Source organism: Parus major, chromosome 3 (genome assembly GCF_001522545.3).
Source record: "Parus major isolate Abel chromosome 3, Parus_major1.1, whole genome shotgun sequence".
NCBI classification, from domain to species: domain Eukaryota; kingdom Metazoa; phylum Chordata; class Aves; order Passeriformes; family Paridae; genus Parus; species Parus major.
This window is the reverse complement of record NC_031770.1, coordinates 52,845,154-52,868,633: the sequence shown is the minus strand read 5'-3', so window position 1 is coordinate 52,868,633 and position 23,480 is coordinate 52,845,154. Positions and strand designations below refer to the sequence as shown.

General features: G+C 40.1%; 1 protein-coding gene across 2 annotated transcripts in view; it reads left to right on the top strand.

The window, feature by feature from the left end:
* The window catches only part of SNX9 (sorting nexin 9), a 61,705-nt gene extending 52,847 nt beyond the window's left edge, over window positions 1-8,858 (top strand). For both annotated transcript variants that reach the window (XM_015622410.2, XM_015622409.2), the window contains exons 14-18: window positions 1,324-1,400; window positions 2,353-2,442; window positions 3,852-3,966; window positions 5,385-5,476; window positions 6,796-8,858. In XM_015622410.2, coding sequence (XP_015477896.1) covers window positions 1,324-1,400; window positions 2,353-2,442; window positions 3,852-3,966; window positions 5,385-5,476; window positions 6,796-6,843 — 422 coding nt within the window. In that variant the 3' untranslated portion in view covers window positions 6,844-8,858. The remainder of the gene's footprint in view (window positions 1-1,323; window positions 1,401-2,352; window positions 2,443-3,851; window positions 3,967-5,384; window positions 5,477-6,795) is intronic.
* The last annotated feature ends 14,622 nt before the right edge of the window (window positions 8,859-23,480 follow it).

Below are 23,480 nucleotides of genomic sequence, written 5' to 3'. Positions count from 1 at the left end.
TTGAGTCTCACAATAGGAATTAATGTTGGTTATATTTTTATTTTATCCTAACAGGCCCAAATAGGAGGGGAAAAAAATTATTTGTTTAACAGTGTTTGTATGTTATCTGACTTATTAGTTCTTAGGATCAGTCACTTTGCCTCACAGCTTTTTGAGTTTATGAAACCAGTCTAAGGGAAAGCAGGAATCGATTGATAGAACTGAAGCAACATTCAGTTGTATGTTGAATGTATCTGTTTGAGGTGTACTTGTCCTTGTTTCCATTAGGACATGCTGAAATGAAGGAATCCTATGTAATAAATCTCTAATGTAGATTAGACCATATGTTGTAGTAGAATCAGATGCTTCAATGTTCAGGTTAATGATTAATGAAATATATGGTATTTTTCAATTAAGTCACTGATGAACATCTATAGAATAAAATCAAAAAGTTCACAAAAGACTAACCACTGCCTAATATCAAGACATGTCTGAAAGCAGAAGAAAACTATTTTTTTTTCTTAAACTAAAGTTTGATATCTCCAAACTATACCTTCGCCTTCTACTCTCTATCTCAATTTGCTTTCTGTACTGTTGACTACGTGCTTTGGACAAGCTAACATGGATGGGAAGGTGAAGTGGCATGAAACATACAAGAATGTAAGGCTTGTTTCCATCTTTGTCCTAAGTAGCCTGTCCTGTTAGTAATACAGTGTTATGAGTGCTTGTGGTGTTGTCTAGCTTAGGATTTATGGTGATGTCTGTATTGTTAAGCATAGATTGTAGGGCCCTTTGATCTGTTTCATACAAGGATGAAAGCCAGAAACTCACTCTGAAAAACAGTGATTTTTACAGAGCTTGAAAATATTATCTAAGAGTTCCCTAAACGATCCAGTCTTGCTGTCAAGGAAAAAACTTAGTTGAGCCTCCTTTTGCTTCTCTGACCTTTGAATATTTATGTTCCAGGACTGTCAGAGAGCTCAGGACTAGTAGCACATTGGTTTTGTCATTTTATCTTTCGTAACCCTCCTCATTCTTCCTTCCTTTACATCCTGGCACACTTCCTGTTGCCTCATGTGGAGGAATACCTGTGTATTTAAATGCAAAAAATTATTAAATGTGTAAGTAAGTAGTGCTAGTACTGTGGTAGAACATTAATTTTCTACAATACCTTCAGTTTGCCTCCTTTAATTTTTTTTAAAGTTTTTTACTTCTGCTGGTCATAAAAGGATGGCTAGGTATTTATTATTGTAAATAGGCTATTTTATATATTTGCCTTGAATCAAGGCACGTTTCCTGTTGCAATTGGATTACTGTAATTTGAACACTGATGTTTACTTCTAGGAGAATCTGATCTCAATGGAGCAATAACAGAAGCAGGGAAAACTTATGAAGAAATTGCCAGTCTTGTAGCAGATCAGGTAGGAGCACTATGAATTCAATGGCATAGTGTGTACAGACATATCACCTCTTTGGATTACTCCTGACTTCTCTTTTTCCGTCTTTGATTAAAACATAGCTGCTAGTTCTATAGACCAATTAAATTAAATTGCTATTAACACTTTTAAATGCATTTTCATCTTTTTTCCTACTCTTTGTCAGCTCAGGGGGAATGTGATGAGAGAAACCACATTCTGGTTTCTAAAATACTAAAATGATTGTTTGCTCTTTAAATGTGCTCATTTTCTGATGTCTGTGAACTGTCTTCATTACTGATACAAAAGTAATTGATATTTTATCAAGGACAGAGTTTCTGCCTTCCCTCTGCATTCCCCAAATGCCTATGGGATCCAGATTTTTCTGTTGCTCCATATGGGGGAATACCTGTGTACTGAACCTGTTCCATTGCCTTGACATGAGGTTGCCTGCTTCAGTAAAAATGTGGCTTAAATAAACCTTGATTGGTATTTAAGACATACATTGATTGTTTAGCATGTTACACTTAAAGTCTCCAAAATGCAGATCCTCTTTATCTCAAGGTTGAGTCTGAAAGTTCTTAAAACATCTTTCCACATTGACAACGAAGGAGATGCACCTATGCATGTGCATATTTGCATATGTGATGAGAGACTGTACTGGAAACTCTTCTTGGGTGAAAACTTAAGGCAAAATCCCTCACTTCATGAGTTAGTGTTAAATGAAACAAAGAACAGAGGTGTCTGCACAATGATGTGCAGTACCTTGCTCTAAAAATCTTATATATTTTTAAAAACCCTTTTCATTTATTAAAAACTTGCATAAACAATATTTTGGTTTGGTTTTTTTCAGTTCTTTCCTTCCCTTTTTTCCCCTTTGCCCTTTCTTGGCATCATAGTTTCTTTTCTGTGATTTTGCCACAGATACTTTTACTAATGCTTATGCTTTGTTTATTAGCCAAAGAAAGATCTTCACTTTTTGATGGAAACAAACCATGAATATAAGGGATTTCTTGGTTGCTTCCCTGACATCATAGCAGCTCATAAGGTATGTAAAGAGCCTTTCTTTTCATGGGCTGGGCAATGGGGACAGCAGATAAAGTGGTGGTATGGTACCCTGCCTTTGTGCAGCAGTCTGGTCCCTGCTGCTGAAACACTGAAAGTTTCTGTGAAACTGGTTTGTTGATTTTTTAAGTAAGAAGTACTTAGAGGGAAGGAGAGCTATAATTTCTCTCAAGAATATCATGACTTTTTGCTATAGTAGAGCAGTAGAAAGTTCATGATTTTTTTCAGATTGACTTCATGTCCCAGTGGTGTCCATAGCAGTAGCATAAATTTGTAATATTTGAGGCTTATATGGTAGTTGATAGTAAAACTTACGAGTACTGTAGGAAAACTCGGGTACTCTTGCATGACTGATAAATAATCATGCACTGCCTAGAAGTTTCTTTAATATCAAAAACCAGAGACCAGAGCTAAGCTCTAACATTTCTGGGGGGAAGAAAAAACAAACAAATAAACAAAATACCAGCAACAAAACCCACCCACTTTGTTTTCTGTAATACAAAAGCCACAGTGTATAGTTTTAGTTATTATGCCTTTTTTTTGGTCATAAAAATTTTCCTTATTGTCATGTGTCTGCTGCAATGTATTTCAGGAAACTAAATATTCTGAAGTATTAAAACGAGCGCTAATATGCAAGGTTGGGGTTTTTTGGTCACTTGAAGTGTTAAATGTATAGAATAGATACATACTTCAGAGAGCAACAAAGATAAAAGCATATCAGATTTGTGTATTCTTTCTTCAGGACATTTACAGTCCCTCATCCCACAGAGTTATTGGGGGAAAATACCATAAAAAGAAAAGAAGAGAAAAAAAGAGAAGAAATGTTTTTAAAACTTGAAACATAAGCCTCCTTCCAAGAGACGTGTAAATAGATCCTCTTGCATGTTGTTTCACATAAATACATTGTGTAGGGGAGGCATATCTTTTTATGCTTGTTATTTATGTGACTCAAGGATTTTCTTGAATCAATGGCTATACATTGCAATGAGTTGTAGTCTCTTGAGAAACAGTTTTATGTTGCCTCATCTTGTAAAATGTGCAAATAAGGTTCTACAGGCTTTTGGATGTCAGTTATGTTGGTCACATGTAATTTGAAACTTGGTCCATTTGTGCTTTTTTGTATATATCCTTGTGTCTTACTGCCTGTACCAAACTCAATTTGCTGATGACTCTGATCATGCCTGTGTTTGAAGTCACTTTTTGCAAGGACTCTTGGAAGCAATAAAGTGAAATAAAAAACTTTGGATAAAAATGTGAGAAGGCAGAATCGATCATTTTGTGTACATATGTGTACTGAATGCAAACTCAAAATGTAGCTAGTGGCATTCTAGACTACTGTGAAGATCCCTAAGCTGACTACTCTTTTAACATTTCTGCATTTGGTTTCTACAGGGAGCAATAGAAAGAGTGAAGGAAAGTGACAAGTTAGTTGCAACCAGTAAAATAACGCCACAAGACAAACAGAACATGGTGAAACGTGTGAGCACCATGGCTTATGCACTACAAGGTAAACCAAATGTTGAGCTAAATGGCAGTGTTGTAGACCTCTGAAGGACTTCTGTTAAGCAGCATGCTTTGAAAGAAAATATTTTGCTACCAGGAATAAAACCTGGGCATGGGTTGCTTGTGGGGGCTTTTTTGTGACCTGCTTAGATTTTTCTAAATTGCAGTTATTTTGCCTTCCCCCCCCCCCTTTTTTTTTAATCTTGCATTGCTATTGTAAAAAACAAATATTTTGAAACTGCAATTTAAAAACCCCAAAACAACTACCCCAGACTGATTCCTTGATTTGGAAGTGATAATGTCTCAAATTAAAATCATAGACCCTGGTGCAAGAAGCAGGTCATCATGAGCAGAAGTGTTTTTCTGACTTTTAGTTTAGTCAGACATAATCCATCTCCCACCTGAGATTCATGTTCTTTGGATAAGATCTTTATTTCCTGGATGTTTTTTGAATTAATTTTTTCCTCTTTAGGTTGGAGGCGTTGTAACTATAAGGGGCAGCACAGTGCACTAGAAAAAATGGGGAAGTGAGGAGTCAGGGCTGAATCCTGCAGGATATCAAGCCATTAAGTGCATCCTGTTACTGACTTCAATGAGATTACTCATTGCTGAGGGGGTTGCATCATTTTTAGATGATTTAAAGCCAAGAGTACTCTATATTATGTGATGAAGTCAGAGCAGCACACAAAATTGATTTTAAAAACAACCAAGAAAACTCCCCACCCCCTTCTTCTTATTCACAGTGACGCAAGAAGATTGTGCTTTATGTGTGGTAATTGTGGAAGAGACCTCTAGGATGACTTTTACAATGTAGAATAGTTCTTTTCCCTCCACTGATACCCCAAAATATATTTAACTTCTTTCAGCCATAAGCTGTGATCTGAGATGTAGAAATTGGTGTAAGGTATTACAGCTTCAGTAATGCTGTTTCTCAGGTATCTGTTGAAACAGCCTAAGTCAAGAATGGGTCAGACACTACTGGTTGTATCTTTTCTTGCTGTTTTTTTAACTGAGTACTTACAGCTATGGCTTAAAACTTGATATCCATACTCTTGGAAATCTGAATGTCCTAGCCAAAATTCTGTTGGAAACACTTCAGGAAGGAGCAGTTACCTCAGCAGAAGAAAATCCTGCTTGTATCTTTTATTGAATCTTTGTGCACCTGAGTATTGTAATACAAGAACCTGGCTTTGTCCAGGAAGGTCCAGGCTGGTGTGTAATCAACCCCTACCTATCTGACAAACAGTTCCACAATAGCTTGAGAGCTGCAGGCAGAACAGGTTGTGAAAGCATGAGAGCAGTCACTGTACTGGCAGGGCTGGACACTGAGCTTGCTGCAGAGTAGCTAACTAGAACTGAGTGAAACTGTTCCTAATTATAAATGCTTCTGTTGAATAATTTGTCTCCTGGGCCTGATTGCAGCTGAGATGAATCACTTCCACAGTAACCGGATCTATGACTACAACAGCGTCATTCGTCTCTATCTGGAGCAGCAGGCACAGTTCTATGAAACGGTAAGGGACAGGGCTTCAGCACTGTTTGCTTGGCATGTACTGTGCTGCTACTTTTATAGGAAATACAGAGTTTAATCTATGCTCCCACAGAGCAGATATTTGAAGAATTGTTAAAAAAAATTTAAGAGGAATTGTAAAAAAGCCTGAAAACTGGAAGAATGAGTTAAGACAATAATTTCCTATAGATATTGTCCTATGTACATGATTGTTACAGCAAACCTAGTAGAACTAAAAAACACTGTTCAGAAACCATGCTGTTGATAGCTTGACTAATTCCCCCCCCCAATGCTGGTACTAGGCTTACAGAGAATTTTAGCTCTCCGATGTGCAGTAAGCAAGGCCTGCTGCACTGAACAGAATAATAAAGCATTTCAACAAAACTTTCCTGCCATAGGATGGGAGTGAGATGGGAAGCTTTTGTGATTTAAAGCCTGATGTATACAAGTGTGGGGCAGGAGGGACAGGAACATTTCAGGTGACATTAAATATGTTAAATCTAAGCACTCTCCCTACCGCTATAGATCTCATTCAACAGTGTTTTCATGCATGTATTCCTTGTGATTTTTTTTAAATAAACCAAGGACAAGTTTTCTAACATGATATCCTGGTAAAACACTTGAGTTTGGATGTGCTGGAACCTGACTTCTACTACTAAAAGGAGTCTTATAAGTAACTGATGCCCGTTCACAGCCGTAAAAGTTGCCAGTGGAGTTTCAGAGGTATCTTTAGTGGGTGATAACTGTAGCTCCCCTACCAGGTCACTTTGCTTACTTTCCTTGACACATCTGGTGGGGTTAGCTTAGGTTTCCCCTTGCTTTCTTTCAGCCTCTTGTCCAGTCTATTTCAATCCTTCTGGTTGCAGCCTCACCAGTTTTCTTGTACCAATCCTCTCTCCGCCAGTACATGCTCATGTGTGGGGTCATGGCTACCATGAGAACTATAGGGAGTGCACAGGAGCTCTGTTCTGATGTTTCAGCCTTGCTTCAGCAGGGTGATGCGTTTCCTGGAAAATCTGGCTTTGTTCCTGCAGCTCTCTGGTGCAGTGCAGTGCTTGATAAACAGACAGAATAACAGCCCTGCGTGCAATGCTTTCTCCAACACAACTGGAGCAGTGAAAGTACCAAATTAACAAGGCAGAAGGTGTATATATTAGAATTCTTTATAATGGAAAGTTCTGAGAGTCCTGCATACAGAAAACCTGCAGTAATGCCTGCAGTTTTTCATCACATGAGGGAACACCTAATTTCTTAGCCTGCAGTCATATTTCTGCATAGTGTAAAGTGACTACATATTAAATGTCTCCTGTTTCTTTGTTTCAGATTGCACAGAAGCTGAGGCAGGCACTCAGCCGCTTTCCTGTGATGTAGAAAATAAGGAGTATTCAACAATAAAGAAGAACTCCAAAGTGCTTTTCTGATATGGGGGCAATGCTAATAAAAACTTGTTAGCCATTGAAAAAAAAATCCAAAAACTCCAAACCAACAAGAATCAGTTGTAAAAAAAAGTATTATTTAAAATTTTACTTTATCAGCCTAAATCATACAATAAGGCTTTCCTCTCTTGAAAGGTCTCCCATTTGTATTATTTAAATAAAAACAGCTAGGTAATGCTGTTAGTTTTAGAGATCTAAATTATCAAACTGATATGTTGCCATGGACTTCATGAAAACCTGTCTATCAAATGTTCTTCCAAAAACTCTGGATCAACACCAGAGCGACACATTTGTAGCTTTTTTTTAAAGTGGGAAAGCAGACAAACTTAAGAAAATTACTTAATACTCATTATATTCAGCTGAGCTCTCCAGCAATTCAGTAACCAGGAGGAATTATATTCATGTATGTTTCTGGCACATGTTTGTGATAATCTCCTGAATGAACGCTTTGTTCTTAAGTTTTGCTTTCCATATGCAGCCATGGCATCCTGCTCCCAGTACGACTTCTGGTAAACATAAATCATTCTTCCCTCTCTTCTTCTTCCTTCTAACTAAATCTTGTGGCACACCACCTCAGAGCTTATGTCAGGCTCACTTTTTCACTATGCACTGTGTAAGAAGACAAAGTAGAAACAAGGAACGAGCCATTCAGGAAAGTGTGAAAAACAGTTTTCCATGCCAGCACTTTGACACCCGTAATGTTATGCCATAAGGCACTGGTGTTTCTCAGTGCTCTATAGGGCCAGCTTCCCCTCTGACGGTTTGTACTGTTTCAGCAGAGGGGACACTGCCACATCTAACCCCAGCTAGTAGACATCCCCAGATTCCAACTAAGCTCAGGTCTTTGTGTAGTAGTATGGTGTGCTGTTGGTTCAGGTTAACTTTTTGTCACCTTCTAATGCAAACTCAAAGGTGACAAAAGTACTGAATAACATCATTAGTTATGATACAAACTCTGTTCTTGGATCATCATCTTTTATCAAGTGACTCAGTGTCCCCTTCCATACTACTGAAATACCATTTGAGGCCTTGGCTTTTCACAGAATCAAACCAAAAAAATCACCACCAACTGTGTTCACAATGGGCACCAAGTACAGTAACTCATTTCTTGCCATAGGCAAGCAGGAAAGCCAAAATGCATTTTTCTGCTAAAATGTGCCTAGAAAATAAATATTTTAGTTTAAAAATAAACAACTAAAAAAGGCATTTTACCAGTAAGCCATTCTTAAGTGACGGGTACAGTCTGCCAGTTCAATAGTTGCCTTACTCTGTTTTGCATTGGTGTTACTTTTCTCTGCTAGAAGGAAAATCTGGGTCTGCCTGAATAACCTGAAACCAAACCAAATCAAACAAGACTAAGCCTAAGTCTAGATGCTTCTCAGTGTCACGAGTTTTGTTCACCTTTTATAAACCTTGTCTTTTTCTCCTCCCAATTTTAGTTGTTTGCTTCCAAAATTCCATAGCGCAGTGTTGTTTGATACAGCCATTTAAATATGTACAAATTGTAAAGAATGTGTATAAATGTTTTACACCAAATGTAAGATCTGCTTGCATGTAGAAGCAGCTTATATAATAAATTGTTACAATGTGTACAGTAAATTCTGAAATCACTTTTTCAAGCCAGCATTTTTTTAGCATTTGTATATTCACTTTTTGGTAATGAAATATCTTTGTAACAGACTCTTAATTTGGGAGGGGGAAGGGGGTTCTTTTTACCAATCCTTAAATAGCTCCATATGCACTAAAGTTGAAAGCTCTTTATCTTGAATAGATTGTTTTGGAATCTTAAGTGTAAGCTCTGCATTCCCAATGCAGGGAAGCTATGACAGTAGCAACTGTGTCAGATACAACATTTTGGCAAGAAAAAAAGAAAAAAAGAGAAAAACTGTTTAAAGATTTCTAGTAAAATGAAGTTAAACTGATAATAAATATTTATGTGTATCCACCAGACTATTTTATCTTTTTCTTTGAAATCATCATGTTGGTTTTTAACAGGGTGAGTGAAATATGAGGCAGATCCTCCCTATAGCTATTCACCAGCTTGCACACAGGTCAGCTGAGGAATGAGGAAGCATCCATGTGTCTTCCATAAAGCAGGCATCCCAACTGGATGGTGTAATAGTGCTAGTGACTGCAAACCAGCAAAGCCTATGCATATGTTGTAGGCTCTCTTTATTCAGGTCAGTCCAGCTTGTGGTTGATGGAACCCTCCTGACTGCAAATAAGTAGTAGAGCACAGTGCTACTGTGTATTCCTGGCTTTGTGTCAGCATGGTGTTGACCCAGAATAGGAATCCGATTGTGTTTGCTATATGTTTTTTAAATTAGACATGAGCAGTGGCATAGTTTAATTGCATGAGTTGGGGGCAACAGAAAATGTGCACACTAAAGAATTAGTCATAAAACAGAAATAGCAAGTTAGTGCAAGACTTGAGCAGTACTCTCCTGCGTTTTGTTTTTCATAGCTGAATAATTAGTGTCTGCAGCATCAAGCCTTACTACTGTTTCCTGGCTTATGTTTTCCTTCCAGGCAGAGCCAAACACTGGCATTAGCCCAGTGACTTCATAAAAGACATCAACTGCCCAAGCTGTTGGGTTTAACTTTGTACTGTAATTGCTTATTCCGCTACTGCAGCTACATCCATTTATAAAAAATAAAAATTGAACTGTATAGAGAGGAAGGCTACCTGCACTTCTTGTTTGCAGTTAATCCAACATGGGATTAGACTGCAGCAGCAGACTTTGTTGTAGGGTGTGATTTTGGAGGTGTACTGTTGACTGCAATTAGGGAGTTCTTCAATAAATCCTGAGTACAGAAATTTTTACACTCCTGAGCAATTCCTGTTTTCTGTGGTGAGATAATTGAGAAAGTACTACCATAACATACACTTGATCCTACCAAAATTAGCCTAGTTCAGGTTCTTCGAAGGAATTCAGACTAACAGCCTTGTAAAGAAAACTCTCAGAAAGGAAGAGATGCATCCCTTGTGCTGTGGCTTAGTTTGACATACACCAGACACTGCCAGTCTGGATTGGCCAAAATTACTCCCTCCACAGCCTCAGGACATGCAGTCCAGCAGCAAGGAAAGCATTCATTAGGCAAATGTCCTGCTACTGCTGCTTCTGCCTTTTGTAGGGCTTCCTGCTGAGACGTGAGCATGCACCAGCCAGAGACCACTTAGTTGGCAAGGGGTGAGGGGTCTTTGGTCAGTTGGTTTTTTTCACATACTTTCCTATAATTCTTCTAATAAAATTAATGTTAATACCTGAGGTAACCACTTGAGGAAAAAAACCCCTTTATTCCAGTCTAAACAGCCCTAACAAAAACAACCTTATAGAATTAGAAAGATATTGACTGGCTGGTGACCAATCCACCCATTCTGTTGTGTGGCAATGCCAGTTACACCCAAAATGTTTTAAAGAACATTTGAGTCATAAACTTGGATTAGCTGTTTTCTCCCTTTTTCTTTTTTCCTCCCATGAAAAAAGTTGCATGAGTTGTGACTCTGAGATCCTTGCAGTATCTTTGGGATACTGAATTTAAACTGGCTTAATTTCCTTGTCTTATAAAGAATGTGTTTGCCTATTTGTAATCTTCTGGGCCTTTTAATCTTTCCTGATTGGCCAGATTTTCTTAAACTATCCTAAACTTTTTGTGTTCCTTCAGATTCCAGCTAGTATTCTTACTGCCTTCCCACTGAATTTTCTGAACTCTAGGTTCTTCTCATCTACAGTGTTAAAAACTGTTTACTTCACAATAGGATTTATTAGTTTCTTTGAACTATCTGAAGCCAGCTTTCTCATTTTTACTAAATATTGTTCTTCCCTTATTCTAATCTCTGGCTGTATTCTGTTAAAATACATTTTTGTGTCAGTGTTTTCTGTCAGGGCTGAAGCAAGACTGCATGTAATACTTACTCTGTTAACAACAGACTTCTGCCACCCTTAGTTTTCCTTTTATCCATACCATCTTCAACAACTATTAATTTTTTTAATATGTTTGCTAATAAACTTGTCATAGAACACATTTGTCAATTCAAGGTCACTTATAATTCACATTGCCTTATGTTGAAATTAAATCACAGTAGATCTAAATCTAAAATTGTTACTCTTCACTGGTATTTAGCCTTGTGAAATGTCATTCCCAAAAAACTTAAATATTTGATGAACCATTTTCCTAAAAAGTATGTAATTCTAAAGATGTAATTAAGTTGCTAGCTCCAAGAGATTTGTTAGAGGTTATCTTAGAAGAATAGCAGAGAGTAAGATTTTAAAAATAACAGAAAATACAGAAAGATTGTGGGGACTTGTTAAAAAACAATATTAAGTGGTTTGGTTTCTTTTGAATTGTATTTTAGTTATTTGACGTTAGTTATTGACCTGTCCCTATTAAATTGCTTGTCAGAGCATCCCCCCACACCCACCTGTGTGATTATGTGATGTTTCAATGACTAATGAATTTGGTCACCCACAGGGACACAAAAATAGCAGGACAGCAGACTGAAATTTATAGAATGAGGATTGTAAAGAACATGTTCTTTTCCTTTCGATACCAAGTTAGAGGGTAAAGGGGTTGAAAACAGGGCAGTAATAAATTGGAAGACAAGACAAGCCTTTTATTTGTGACCATTTATAACAGCATATCTGAAGAAAATCAGTCTGTTAAAAAAAACCACACCAAAACAAATTGTGGATGAAACTGGATGCTAAATATAACAGTACTTCCAATGGCAAAGCGAAATATTTATCAGCCTTCATTCAAGCTTGTACTCTATAGCCCTTGGTATACACGTGTAGAAGCAGCTTCTAGAGCTATGAATTATTAGGAATAATAATAATGTTAAAGCAATTTGCAAATAATATTGACATTTCAGACACAGTTCAACAAACACACTCTTTGTAGTATTTGTAAATCTAGATAGAAGTTGATCTCTTAACCCTATTAAATGGAAAGATTAAATGTATCACTTCATTATGTTCATTTTATGTTCATTATATTCATTCATATTTTGGGGGAAGAGTATCTCCCTGCTCCCATGTGGTCCTTGTGCATTGCCTGCTCATCAAGACCTTCCTGGGCCCATCAAAATTTATTGCACTCCTGACATACATTGCACTACATTCACTTTGTTGGCATCTCTGAGACCCTGTATCTGCTGTAGGGGGTGGGGGGAGGCCATTGCTGGTATGTTCTTGCCTTTGTATAAGACTGTCGTGAGGGCTTTAGAAAGCACAGCGCCCCTTTACAGCACTCACAGCTGTACTACAAATCTGAAATACCTACTGACATTTCTTAAAGTCCCTTAAAATTCTTATGTGAAAATTCAAACTTTGCGTTTGGTTGGGGTTTTAAAAATGTCACTGTAATGTCCAATGGCAAGCTGGAAACAAAGCCAAAAATGAGAGTGAAACTCTCATTATCCAATGTTCATATATCTATAATTTATTATTTGTAATCAAATTCTAAGCCAGACACAGAATCTTGTCAAGTTTGTTGTATCCAGTAACTCATCAAGTTAAACTCTTGCAAAAAGAAAAAGCTGCCTGAAAAGGGCCAAACAGAGGTGAGGGTCATTTTTCTAACTGTTGACTAGTTCCTGACTAGTTGAGCCATATTTTTAAGCTCAGTAAAGATTTTGTTTAAAAATTCAACAGCTGGGAGAGAAGTGAAAACTTAAACATAGCAACTGTTGCAATATAGTAGCAAAATATAAACCAGGCTGCCTGCTGCTGGGATGGATTTGCTGAACTTGACACACTGCCCCAGGAGATTCCCATCTGACTGTACTATTCCAGACTGGTTATGCCAGCAGAGAAAACCGAGGAGTAATAAAACTCTTCATGTGTCTTCCCTGTTCCTTCCCTTCCCTTTTCTACCCAGTTACAAATTGGACCCACCAAACTTAAAGCAAGGACTTTTTTCCAAACCTTTGTGAAGGAGGTGGGTCTAGAACACTTCTTCCCTCCTTTGAGCATGTTTATGCTTGTTTGGCAATAGAGAAACTTTACAGGGGTAACAACTTGTGGCAGTCATACGCTGCTTACCACCACAGTCTTAATGCTTTGCAGAAAGGCAACAACACCAAAAAAAACCTCACAAACAAATAAACTCACAATGCAACTGTTTATGATAGTCTTCCAAATTTAAACCAAATTCACAATCAGTAAGAGGAGGTTGCTATCTAAAAAATAAGGTTGCAGGATGGCTGCAGGATTTGGGATCTATTTAACAGCTGTGCTGTAAAATTATCACTGGAAAAGGGCAACTTGCAGGGACTGCAGTGGGGATTGAGGGGCTGCTCCCAGAGTAAAAATGGAGTTCAGAAAAGTTGTTTGCAGGTGTTGTCTGGCACAGCTCCCCTCTTAGCAAGGAGTTAATAATGTAATTATCTAGTGTTAGAATCTAATAAAAATGACTAGTGGTCTTAAGTAATTTATAATTAGTAAAATACAACAGCCCTTCCTGAAGGGGATTTTTTGTCACATGGAAAAAACCCAAAACCCAGCCCACAAGTAAACATTGTATTGGGTGTTCACAAGGGAGCTCAAGCAGACTGCTGCAGCTGCACCTAGGCTCTGGGCTGTTTATCACTGCCGTGGAGCCAGAGAACAGGAATCAGCTCAGGTCCACTGCTGAGCCCTGGCTGGGTCCAGGCGTGTGTGTGACACCAGGTCTGGTGATGAACTCTGCAGCGTGGAGAAAGACAGGACAGGTGTGCACTGTCACTGGTTCCATCTCAGCCCCAGGATGCAATGACACCTCAGCTGACCCTCTGCAGCCAGCTAAGATCTTACAAGGCAAAGTGGTTCTGCCCGGTGCTTTGCCAAAGAGGCTGTGCTAGACAGCTGCTGGCCCTGAGGGCAGAGAGAGGGTGTTGAGTGTGACTGTAGCTGACTCCTGGTATGGTGAAGAAACATTCTAAGAAATTTGTCTCAGGATACCTTAGATTTTTCTCCTATGAGACTCCCGCCACTGGTAAATTAAACTCAATTGCCAGCATTAGGCTTTTAGTTCAAGAGCAGATAAACAATAAGTAATGTAATCACCCTTATCAACATGTATAGATGTGCTTCTTAAACCAGCAGGTTGCTTAAAAGTAGTCACAAAGACTTCTCTGCAATATGTTGTATCCTGACTCATCCATTCTGAGCAGCAGCTTCTAGAATTAAACTGAGATTAGTTAATCTGACTTCCCAGAGGCATTTTTGAACTCACGGAGCATCTCTGCTTTTATGCAGGCATACTCTGAACTCTGTGCATCAGTAATTCCATGTGGAAAGGATCAGCACTGGTTCTAGCCCTCCCATGTAGTTTGCAATAAATCTCCAAGACAGGACAAAGTCTATTTCAAATTTCTGGAATAAGTAAAGAGAGAACTCCCACCAAAATATGCAGGGAACATTATTAATGGTAGCTATTCTGTAAGAGCAGCACAGGGAATCTGTCACTGCGCCCACCTTTTAAAAAGACACGGGAATTAACTGCAATAGTTCTGTGTGTCAGGCTCACTAATTACAGAATCTAACCATCAGTTGACCAACTGGGCAAAAAGCATCAGAGAATGAAGCAGGGGGAGGGACAGAGAAGAGGAAGGGTAAAGGGAGGGTAGCAAGAAAGACAATCCAAAGAGCTACTGAAGTAGAGGTAACAACAACAGCAGCAAACAGATATTGCACAAGGTGAATTGTGATGGACAGGGTCTGTGACAGAAGGGCTCTTACTCTAGTCTACAGAGGGATGATATGAGTACTGGTGTCATGCTCCAGCTTTCCCTGCCCTCCAAAGTTAGTTTTACATGGCCCAGTAATTCACACACCCCAGGCGCTGGCTTTCTTCCAAACCCACAGTTTTGCTGAGCTTTTCCAGCCACACCCACATAAGGTCTTTCCACTCCACATTCCCTCCCCGCCAAACTGCTGAGATTGTTTTGGCCTGCCCACACTCTGTGCTCACCCCTTCCCACGCACACCAGCATTCCTGGGTCGCTGGTACTACTGGGGCGCCTCTAATGATGGCTGAAAGAGAGGAAATGTCCTAGGAATTGAGTGCAGCCAACAGACAAAGATGGTTTCTCACCTCCCTTTCACCCAGGTAACTTTGGAGCTAAACACATATACATATGTGGAGCAGAAGAAAAGGCATAGTAGCCTGCAAATGACTTAAATGTAATTCCTGCAACTTTCAACCAGCTGGGCCAGTGACCTCTAGCCTAGCCTACTCACCTTTGTGGAATAATCATTTTTGTTATGTGTGCCATGACCCATCCCCAGGCTAACAGGGATCAGCCTCAGTGACTGGAATGATACATATGTTAATAGTGAATGTGGCATGAGTTAGAGGTACAGGCAATTCTCTCTGTAAAAGCAATACAAAAATCTTGTTTTAGTGAAGCAGAACGGCACACCTAAATAAACAAGTCGAATTGTCAAAAAACAAACGCCGACTAGCAAGCAGAATAAAGCCTAATTATGTTTACTTGCGCATACACATAGTCTGTGGGATTTAACTGATGCATTAGGAATAATGGAACATACCAAAATGTTGTTCAAATAACTTTGAACCTTGGTATTCCCTCAGTTCTTCTCTTTTCTGATCTGTTTCCCTCATTCACACACTGTGCTTTGTCAGCTACCCCTTTACAGCAGCAGTGACAGAGATAACACCTCATTCTACAGTCCTCTTTCCCTTTCAAGAAAAACATATGCTATTCACTCTGCCTTCACCATAAAGGGGGCTGTGAAATAGCTTGACTCCTTAGCCAGTGTGCTCTATTTTACTGTTTCAGGTTTTCTTTAACCTTCTCCAGTTCAACCCTAGTGGTACACTGACGAGCTCCATTAGCCACTCTAATTTGAACTAGCTCACACTCATTGTCTTTTCAAACTATTCAGTATCTAAGTTATCTTGCCATAAAGTTGTCGAGAAGCAGAGGAATGCCTGAGATTTATTGCCCAATGCCATTCAAACTTTACAAAAAAGCAGTTGAAAAAAACCAACCCTCAGTCTTTGAGGTAAACAAATATGTTCTCTTCCTTCATAGGAATGTGTTACTACACTGCCTCTTGCCCCCCTTGCTCTTTGGTCTGAAATCCCTCCTAAATCTGAAAATTAATGGACAGGGCTTTCTAAAGCATGGGGAAGCATAATACTGCAGCATCTGTTTATGAAATGAATTGAGAGAAAGAAGCCTAACTTCATTTTAAAAGCACCACATATGCTGTACTGGAAACAACTCAAATGGAAAAAATGTTGAACATTTGATCATAGAAGAGCGAATCTATGCAAGCAAGACATTTTGTGTTCCTTTTAGACAGTGACTGAATGACTCTTTTTTGCTGTGTGGGTTAGCATCTGGCATTCAACCAGTAGTTCATTATCAAAGGCATGAACTAGAAATTATGTATTTAAGAAAGACACAGCACACAAATTCCAAACCTTAAATCTGAGGAATGTTTCACATGGAATTTTGTTGTACCAACTTGGATTCTGGATTGTAGTTCAGATCTTGGAGAAATTACCTACTCATTTCAGAGATGTAATTCTCTTTTCAGTAGTTGTAGGGTGGTGGTACTGGTTGTGAGCTGGCTGATTTGATTGTATTAAGGAGTTGTTCTGCAAAGAGAAAACTATTTTTAACCCATTTTCCCCTCCATTCAAATACTTGAATAAATCTGAAACTTTTAAACTGACAGGTTGGGTCCAACATTCACTTTTGTTCACCAAAAAAAATTCCTTAGTTTTACTTTAGCTTTGTGGCAAGAAAGAAACAGGACTGGAATGTGAGAGAACTTTAAAATATTACTTTAAGATATGAACCTCCATTGGGTTTATATATGTATTTCTGTTAACACAGAATATGTGCTCCTCGGATTAACAAAATCCTGTTATAAAACACTACAACTTTAAATAGCCAGTACTGGACATAACCTCAGTTAACATGTCCTATTATGTTCAATCCATTCCCACTAATGTTTACACACAGAAAATTCATAAAAGATACTCTCCCTTGAATGTCTGATCCCACTGAGGGGATTGACAGAGTTCAATTGATTAAGAGGAAACTAGAGTTCAATAAACTTTAAAGGAATTAATATTAATTAGTTATGAACTGAACTTGGAAATGCCATTCTCTTTGCCCTCTCTTCCCACCCCCCCATTTCTAAATGCCTCATCACAGGTCTCATCTACCCTGTGTGCTCCTTTTTTTTTTTTTCAAGTACAGTCTGTGTTACCCAATAGGACAAAATGAAGATTTTTATATTAACAGAATTCATTTAAAAATGAATCATAGTAAGAGGGATCAAAAGTTAACATCTTCCCCAATAAATAGAGTGCACCATCAAAATTATTCAGAAACATATGAAGTCCTGCTGTTGCTTGCCTGACTGTATTTTGTCCTTGATTTTCCTGATTTTTGTATGATTTGGTTACTTTAAAAATAAAGGGTGGGTCTTATTATTTTAAATTATTTATCTTTCATATCCACTGTCTGAATCATAATCAGCTTTCTTTTGTGCTTCTTGCATTGTCCACTCTTGTATTCATCTGTTTCTCTCTGGCTAGTTATAACATCTCAATACACAGTGAAACTTAGAGGTTCTGAAAAACTGTGAAAACTGTTTTTCCTTCTTACAGATTCAGAGCAGCAACAGAATAGTTAAATTCTTATTTAAGGATGAAGTTAGGAATCACTTTGATGCAGGCAGTCTCTTCCAGTAGTCCAGTGTCACACCATCTGTGACAATGATGGGCACAATATACTGCTGAAATGCCATAACTGGAAATCTGAGATTGTCTCTTCCTAGAGTTTTCTTCATAGCTGATTCATGGACGAAAGGAAGACATTTCTTTTGCCTCATCAAATCCATATCCCTTGATATGTGGTAATCAATATATTCTGCTTTCACTATTGATATGCAAGAGAGGTGTGCACAATTTTTGATGATGAGTAATGTACTCACTGAGGAAAACTGCCAACATACTTGCTGCAGTTCTTCCTGTGCAGATATTAAGCAGCCCACTTTAAATTCAAATTCTCTGTTTTATTAGGCATTTGTTTTTCCTATCAGTAGTTCCAGAAAATGAGGCAAGGAGGAATGGAAAACTCTGTGGCTTCCTAATCCTTTGAACACGAGAAAGGGATACCTACAACTAATCATAAGCATGCCAGTCTGGAAGAAAGAATAAAAATTTTATCTGGTTGTCTGGTCACTATTACTGCCTAAATAAACGTCATCTGACTAATGCTGCTCCTCTGCACATAGTTTTGGGATGAAGAATGTTGAGCTTTAAAACAGCTGCTGTTACTGAAAATAGTCTCTTAATACAAAAAGGCTAGTGCCTGTGAATGCAGTCGATCGGCCTCTCTAAAGAGACCTCTTTCACTTAGCATACACAGAGTTAAAGTATAGGTGGAAGAGGAGGCGAGAAATTCCACTGACCTCCCAGCAACACAGTTTTTCATTACCAGCATTCCTAAAACTGTTAGCACTGCACCAGAGCATCTCTCAACCACTTCTGGTACACCTTCAGAGCTTGAATTCACAGCCCAATCTTCTGCCAATCTGGAGCTACAGCCTGCAGCCAGATAGACCCTGACTCAGTCTGCGCCTTAAGATAGTTTGCTTCCAGTCCAACCACCTTGAGCAGCCAAACCTGCACTGTTTATTCACTTGAGAAGGAAGTTTATTCACCCAAGCAAGGAGCTGTGAGATTCAGGCTACTGATATAATTAAAGTCAGGCATATGTTTATTTCCTGCTGAACCAGAAGCTCAGGTCTGAGCCCATGCACCCACCCTCCTCCCCCTTCCAAATAATTGGTTAAAGAGTAATATGATACAGACTAATTAGCATTAAAAGTTCATTTTTCTTGTTGTAAGGATCACAGACCCCAATGGCAAGGAACAAGGGGAGCTTGTCAGGAAAACAAGAAAACAAGAGCAGAAATTTGAAAATATTGTCACTAACTGAAGCAAAGAAAATGTCCCTGCATCACTCCTCTTACACTCACTGCAAGGTCAAACGTTCTTTGTCAAAATCTAAACAAACAAGGCATACTAATTTGTCACTCATGTTTCTCATGCTCTTCAGTTATTTTTGAGGAAATGCAAACAATGTTGGTGAGTAACAGTGACCGAGCTCAAACTATATTGGACTAGCCCTGTAACAAAGTACCAGATGTCTTTTGCACACAAAGTTCTTTATTAGGCCAAGAGAGGTGTAACCAACTAGAATAGAAAGCTCTTCTCTCAGTTTCACTGACAGTGTAAGAGGTGACATTAAACTCACAGTTACCTTCAGAGCAACATTTTGAACACTTTGGCCTAAAAGTTGTAAATGCTTCTCTGTGTCAAATTCAGCTGTAAATTCATTCTAATGTTAACTAGAAAATGTGGAAACATAGTAGAAGTTTCTACATTTCAGCAGCAGTTACTTGTTTTGAATGCCAGGTGGAGGAAAAAATATGCTGAGATATTTCCCCTATTTCTTCCTCACTTGTTAAAGTCAAAAGTTTGTCATAAAAGACAAAACCCAAACTGTTTTCAATGACCTTGTAAGCACACACATTTCCTGAGGAATTTGTGACCACTGAGGCTATGTGCAAGTGGCCAAAAATCCTGAGGAAATGCCGTCATATGTAAACTTATATTTAATCTCAGAGCTTCAAAAAGTTACTAAAAAAGCTATTTCAGTAGCATAATATTGGACAAAGTACATTTTGTTTCTACAGTGTATCACCAAAAAAGTATATTTTGTTTGTATCACAGTGTATCACTATTTTGTAGTGCCCCAGATTGCAAAGTTCATTCAATAGCACACAAAGACAGACAAGTAATACTACGGGGACACCCATCCTATACCCCAGGGAGGTCCAGGATATGGGGTTCACACAGCTATTCCAGACAGAGAGCAGACAGCTAAGCCAAATACTCTTTTCTCTATCCAGTTCTTCTAGACTCTGTTTTGCAACATCCCTGTTGTTCCTCTTCAGATGGTCTTCAGACAAACAAACAATGCCACCTGCTAAGATCAGCATGCGGGACTCTTTTTCAGGGAGGCAGTTATCCAGACCCTGGAAACATCCATTACCAGAAGGACCTAGGAGCAGGAGTCATTGTAATGCATAGCAACACTTCCAAGGTAAACAAGCTGCTGGGTAGGAGAAGGGATTAGAAATTCAAGCCAAATGGAGTGACTTTGAAAAAGATAGAAGTGCTCGGAAATTACACTGAAGCGATTTCTGCTGCTGAGGTAACAGCTGAATGCTTAAAAATCTGCACAAACACAGTGTGGACATTGTCTTCAACACAATTTATGTCACAGGTAAGTTAACAGGAACTGAATTTGATTTAGTAGCTGAGGGCTGCATTCTCCTACTATGGAGTCTGCCCCTAACATACCACTGCTGCATTTCACATAGTTCCACAGTCAGCAAACATAGACCTTGAGGATTGCTCCCCTTCTGATACAGAGGGAGAAGGATCTCCCTGCCTCTGTGAAGACAGGAGCTGGAAAAGGAGTTGGAAAGACAAAAGGTAAGCAAAGGGACACTGCTGCAGACAAGAGATATTCCACCCTCCAAAACAGTCCCGCTATTCCATGCATGCTGAAAGCAGAGAGAGCCCACTGACCTGTTGTTTCTCCCAGCTGAAGGCTGCAAGGGCAGCAACAGATCACCCCCCACTTTTTAGCTGTGAGAATATTCAGAAAGCAATGCAAAGTATCTGTGACGGCTTAAAGGTAGAAAGAGTGATAAAGAACCAAAGATGGGCGAAGAGAGGCAAAGAAGCTAGGATGACAGAATTGTCAAGGCAGATTAAAAGGAAGGAAAACTCCACAGAGAAAGGAGGATGAAATGAATAATTGCTGAGGAGGTAATGAGGGTGTACAGCCTGGGTGAAAACAAGTGCTGTGCAAGAGGGAATGTCTTCACCTGAGGGGCTCCTCAAATGTAATGCAGGAATTAATGCTTCCATGATACCCACATACACAAGGTCCAGAGCAAGACAGCTCAACTCCAAATGTCTGCTAAAAGATGATCTGTCAATCTCAACACTTTCTCTTAAGAATGGACTTCCGTGCATTGAAACATAGTCTGGTTAGATGAAAAGATCTTACCAAGAGAACACTTTTCCACACATTCCAAATATATCGAGGAAGGTTCCTACAGGAGCCATAAATTTGGATGTCACTCTTTGTGAAGGAGGCTTGTAAAATGAATGGTTTTATTTACTGCTACTCTTCACCATTTTCTGATTGCTTTCTCAGGCTTGTGTTTCTAACACAAAGCCTAATTAACTGACTTAATGCTTTTTGAGTGGATGTACTGCAACTGGAACACACTGAAGAGATGTGTTTGTAACAGATTAGAACAGACTCAATCAGAGAGCCACCTATGAAGCAGTGCCATGTCATACAAGTGTCATACACACTGCTAAAGCTTTCCATTTTGCCACCTTCATATGAGTTTTTCTCTCACATCCTTATTGCCTCACAATGACTTGGGGTGCTAAAAAAATACTATCCCAGGTGCACCAATCCTTTCTTCAGTATTTTACCCAATAAATCTGGCAACAAACCTTTTATTAACAATCCTAATTGTGTGCTCTTGGAATTTGCAGTGAAAAGAGCTAATGACAAAAATTTCTAAGGAGTTAAAACATAGGCAATAAAGAGGGGCATACCTGTATCCTCCCAGCGAGAGTTTGCTCTCATGATGGAGTTTAAAGGGGACTGTGAAAAATTATTCCTCAAAGACAAAGACACACACACACAGAAAAAAGAAAAAAAAAAGGCTGTGGGTTTTTTTTTTTCTGCTAATTTTAAGCACCTAAGTGAATGTTCCAGGGCAACTTTTAAAAGTAATGTAATACAACTCTCTTGGGCAGCACTGATTAAGCAATACTTTTTCATCTCGATTGAGCACTTTTCTCTAGGGAAAGAGTAAAAGATGTCAAAGACATAAGCTGATTTTTGGTCTGCCACTCACATTGGGTAGCTGTTAGAAATGCATCCCTTTTCTGTTTAAAATTGAGCATGTTTAAAATTAATCTATGTTCTTACATCCTCTAAAACTCCCAAACTTTGAGCTATGTGCTGTCTTGCTTTTTTCATCCTGGTCACTTAATTTCTACAGTTTCTGGGTCATTTCTTTTGCTTTACCCAGTACTTTTTAATTTTCACCCTACATACTATAATCAAAGGTTAGGATACGGGGGGAAATAGCCCTATGCAAACACCAATCCTATTTTCAGTATCAGACCCTTACAAAGTGTTTTTTTAAGGAGACACCATAAACAAATGGTTTATGGTGTCTCCTTAAAAATTTCGGAATTACTTTCGGAATTACTACTGGTTATAAGATAAATAAATCAGATGTGTGTGATAGAAAGACAGTACTTGCTTTTCAGTTTGTTTCCATCATGTTCAAAGAAGGCGGGGACTGGGACATTCCACCTGGCAGCGCCCAGCCATGACCGACCATCTCAACGTGAATGTGAGACAACAGCAAATGATAGTTTGGGCATTTTGAATTTCGCCGTTTTCTTACATCCTAATTCAAGTTAAAATTCGTGGTGTTAAAAAATTAGAGTTCTGCTTGGTTTAGCCGTGTATGAATAGGACTACATTTCCCGCTAGAGGTTACAGAGAGTTTTTCTCTCATGCGAACACGTAGGCGTACCTGTGCCTACCTCCTCAATCCACTCCTTATGGGTGAACTCCGGAAAAAAAAACCTGCACTCAACCCTGCACGGACTCATCAGGGAATTGTGATGGGAACCCTGCAACACCAGAACACGTGCGCTGTGCCTTTGCCCGAAACTCTTTCTATCGCGGGACAGCGCACAGTCGGAAAGCAGCCCCGACGGGAGCTCCCTGCCAGCGGGGAGCGGCGCCGGGAGCTCGGGCGGCCGCCCCCGCAGGAAGCGGGAAGGAGCGCGGCTTGTCCCGGGCAGCAGCTGGAGGAAACAGCTCCGGCGCCTCAAGGCGCTGCTGGGCCGGCCGCGCTCCCGGCGCCTCGACGGCGACCTTCGCCACTCACAGGGGTGGAGAGCGGCACCGCGGGGCCGGGGCAAGCCGGGCCGGGAGCAGCCGAGCTGGGACAGCCCGTCCGGGCCGGGCCCACAGCGCCCCGCCGGGTTCGGCAGCGCGGCCGCCGCTCCTCCCCTCAGCCGCGGGCAGGGCGGGAGCAGCTCCGCCGGCGGCGTCTACCTGTCCCGGAGGGGGAGGAGCCGGGGCCGCGGAGCCGGAGGGACAAAGTTTACTCTGGAAAGTTTACCGCGGGTGGGAAGAGAAAGGCGGAGAGCAAAGGGGAAGGTCGCTCCCGCCCCGCTGGCCGCAGCCGGGGCTCCCCGAGGAGGCGGACGCAGCCGTGGGTCCGCCCGCGGGGGACGCTCCGCTTCCTTCGCCTGGGCTGGGCGCCCCTGCCGCGGAGGCGTTCGGAGGCCTGCTGAGGTGACCGGCGAGCGGCAGCGGGGCACGGCCGCCCTCCTGGCCCGCCTCCCTGCGGGAAGCGGCCGGGACCGGGGACGGGCGCCCGGAGGAGCTCCCGCGGGGCTGCCGGCGGCCCC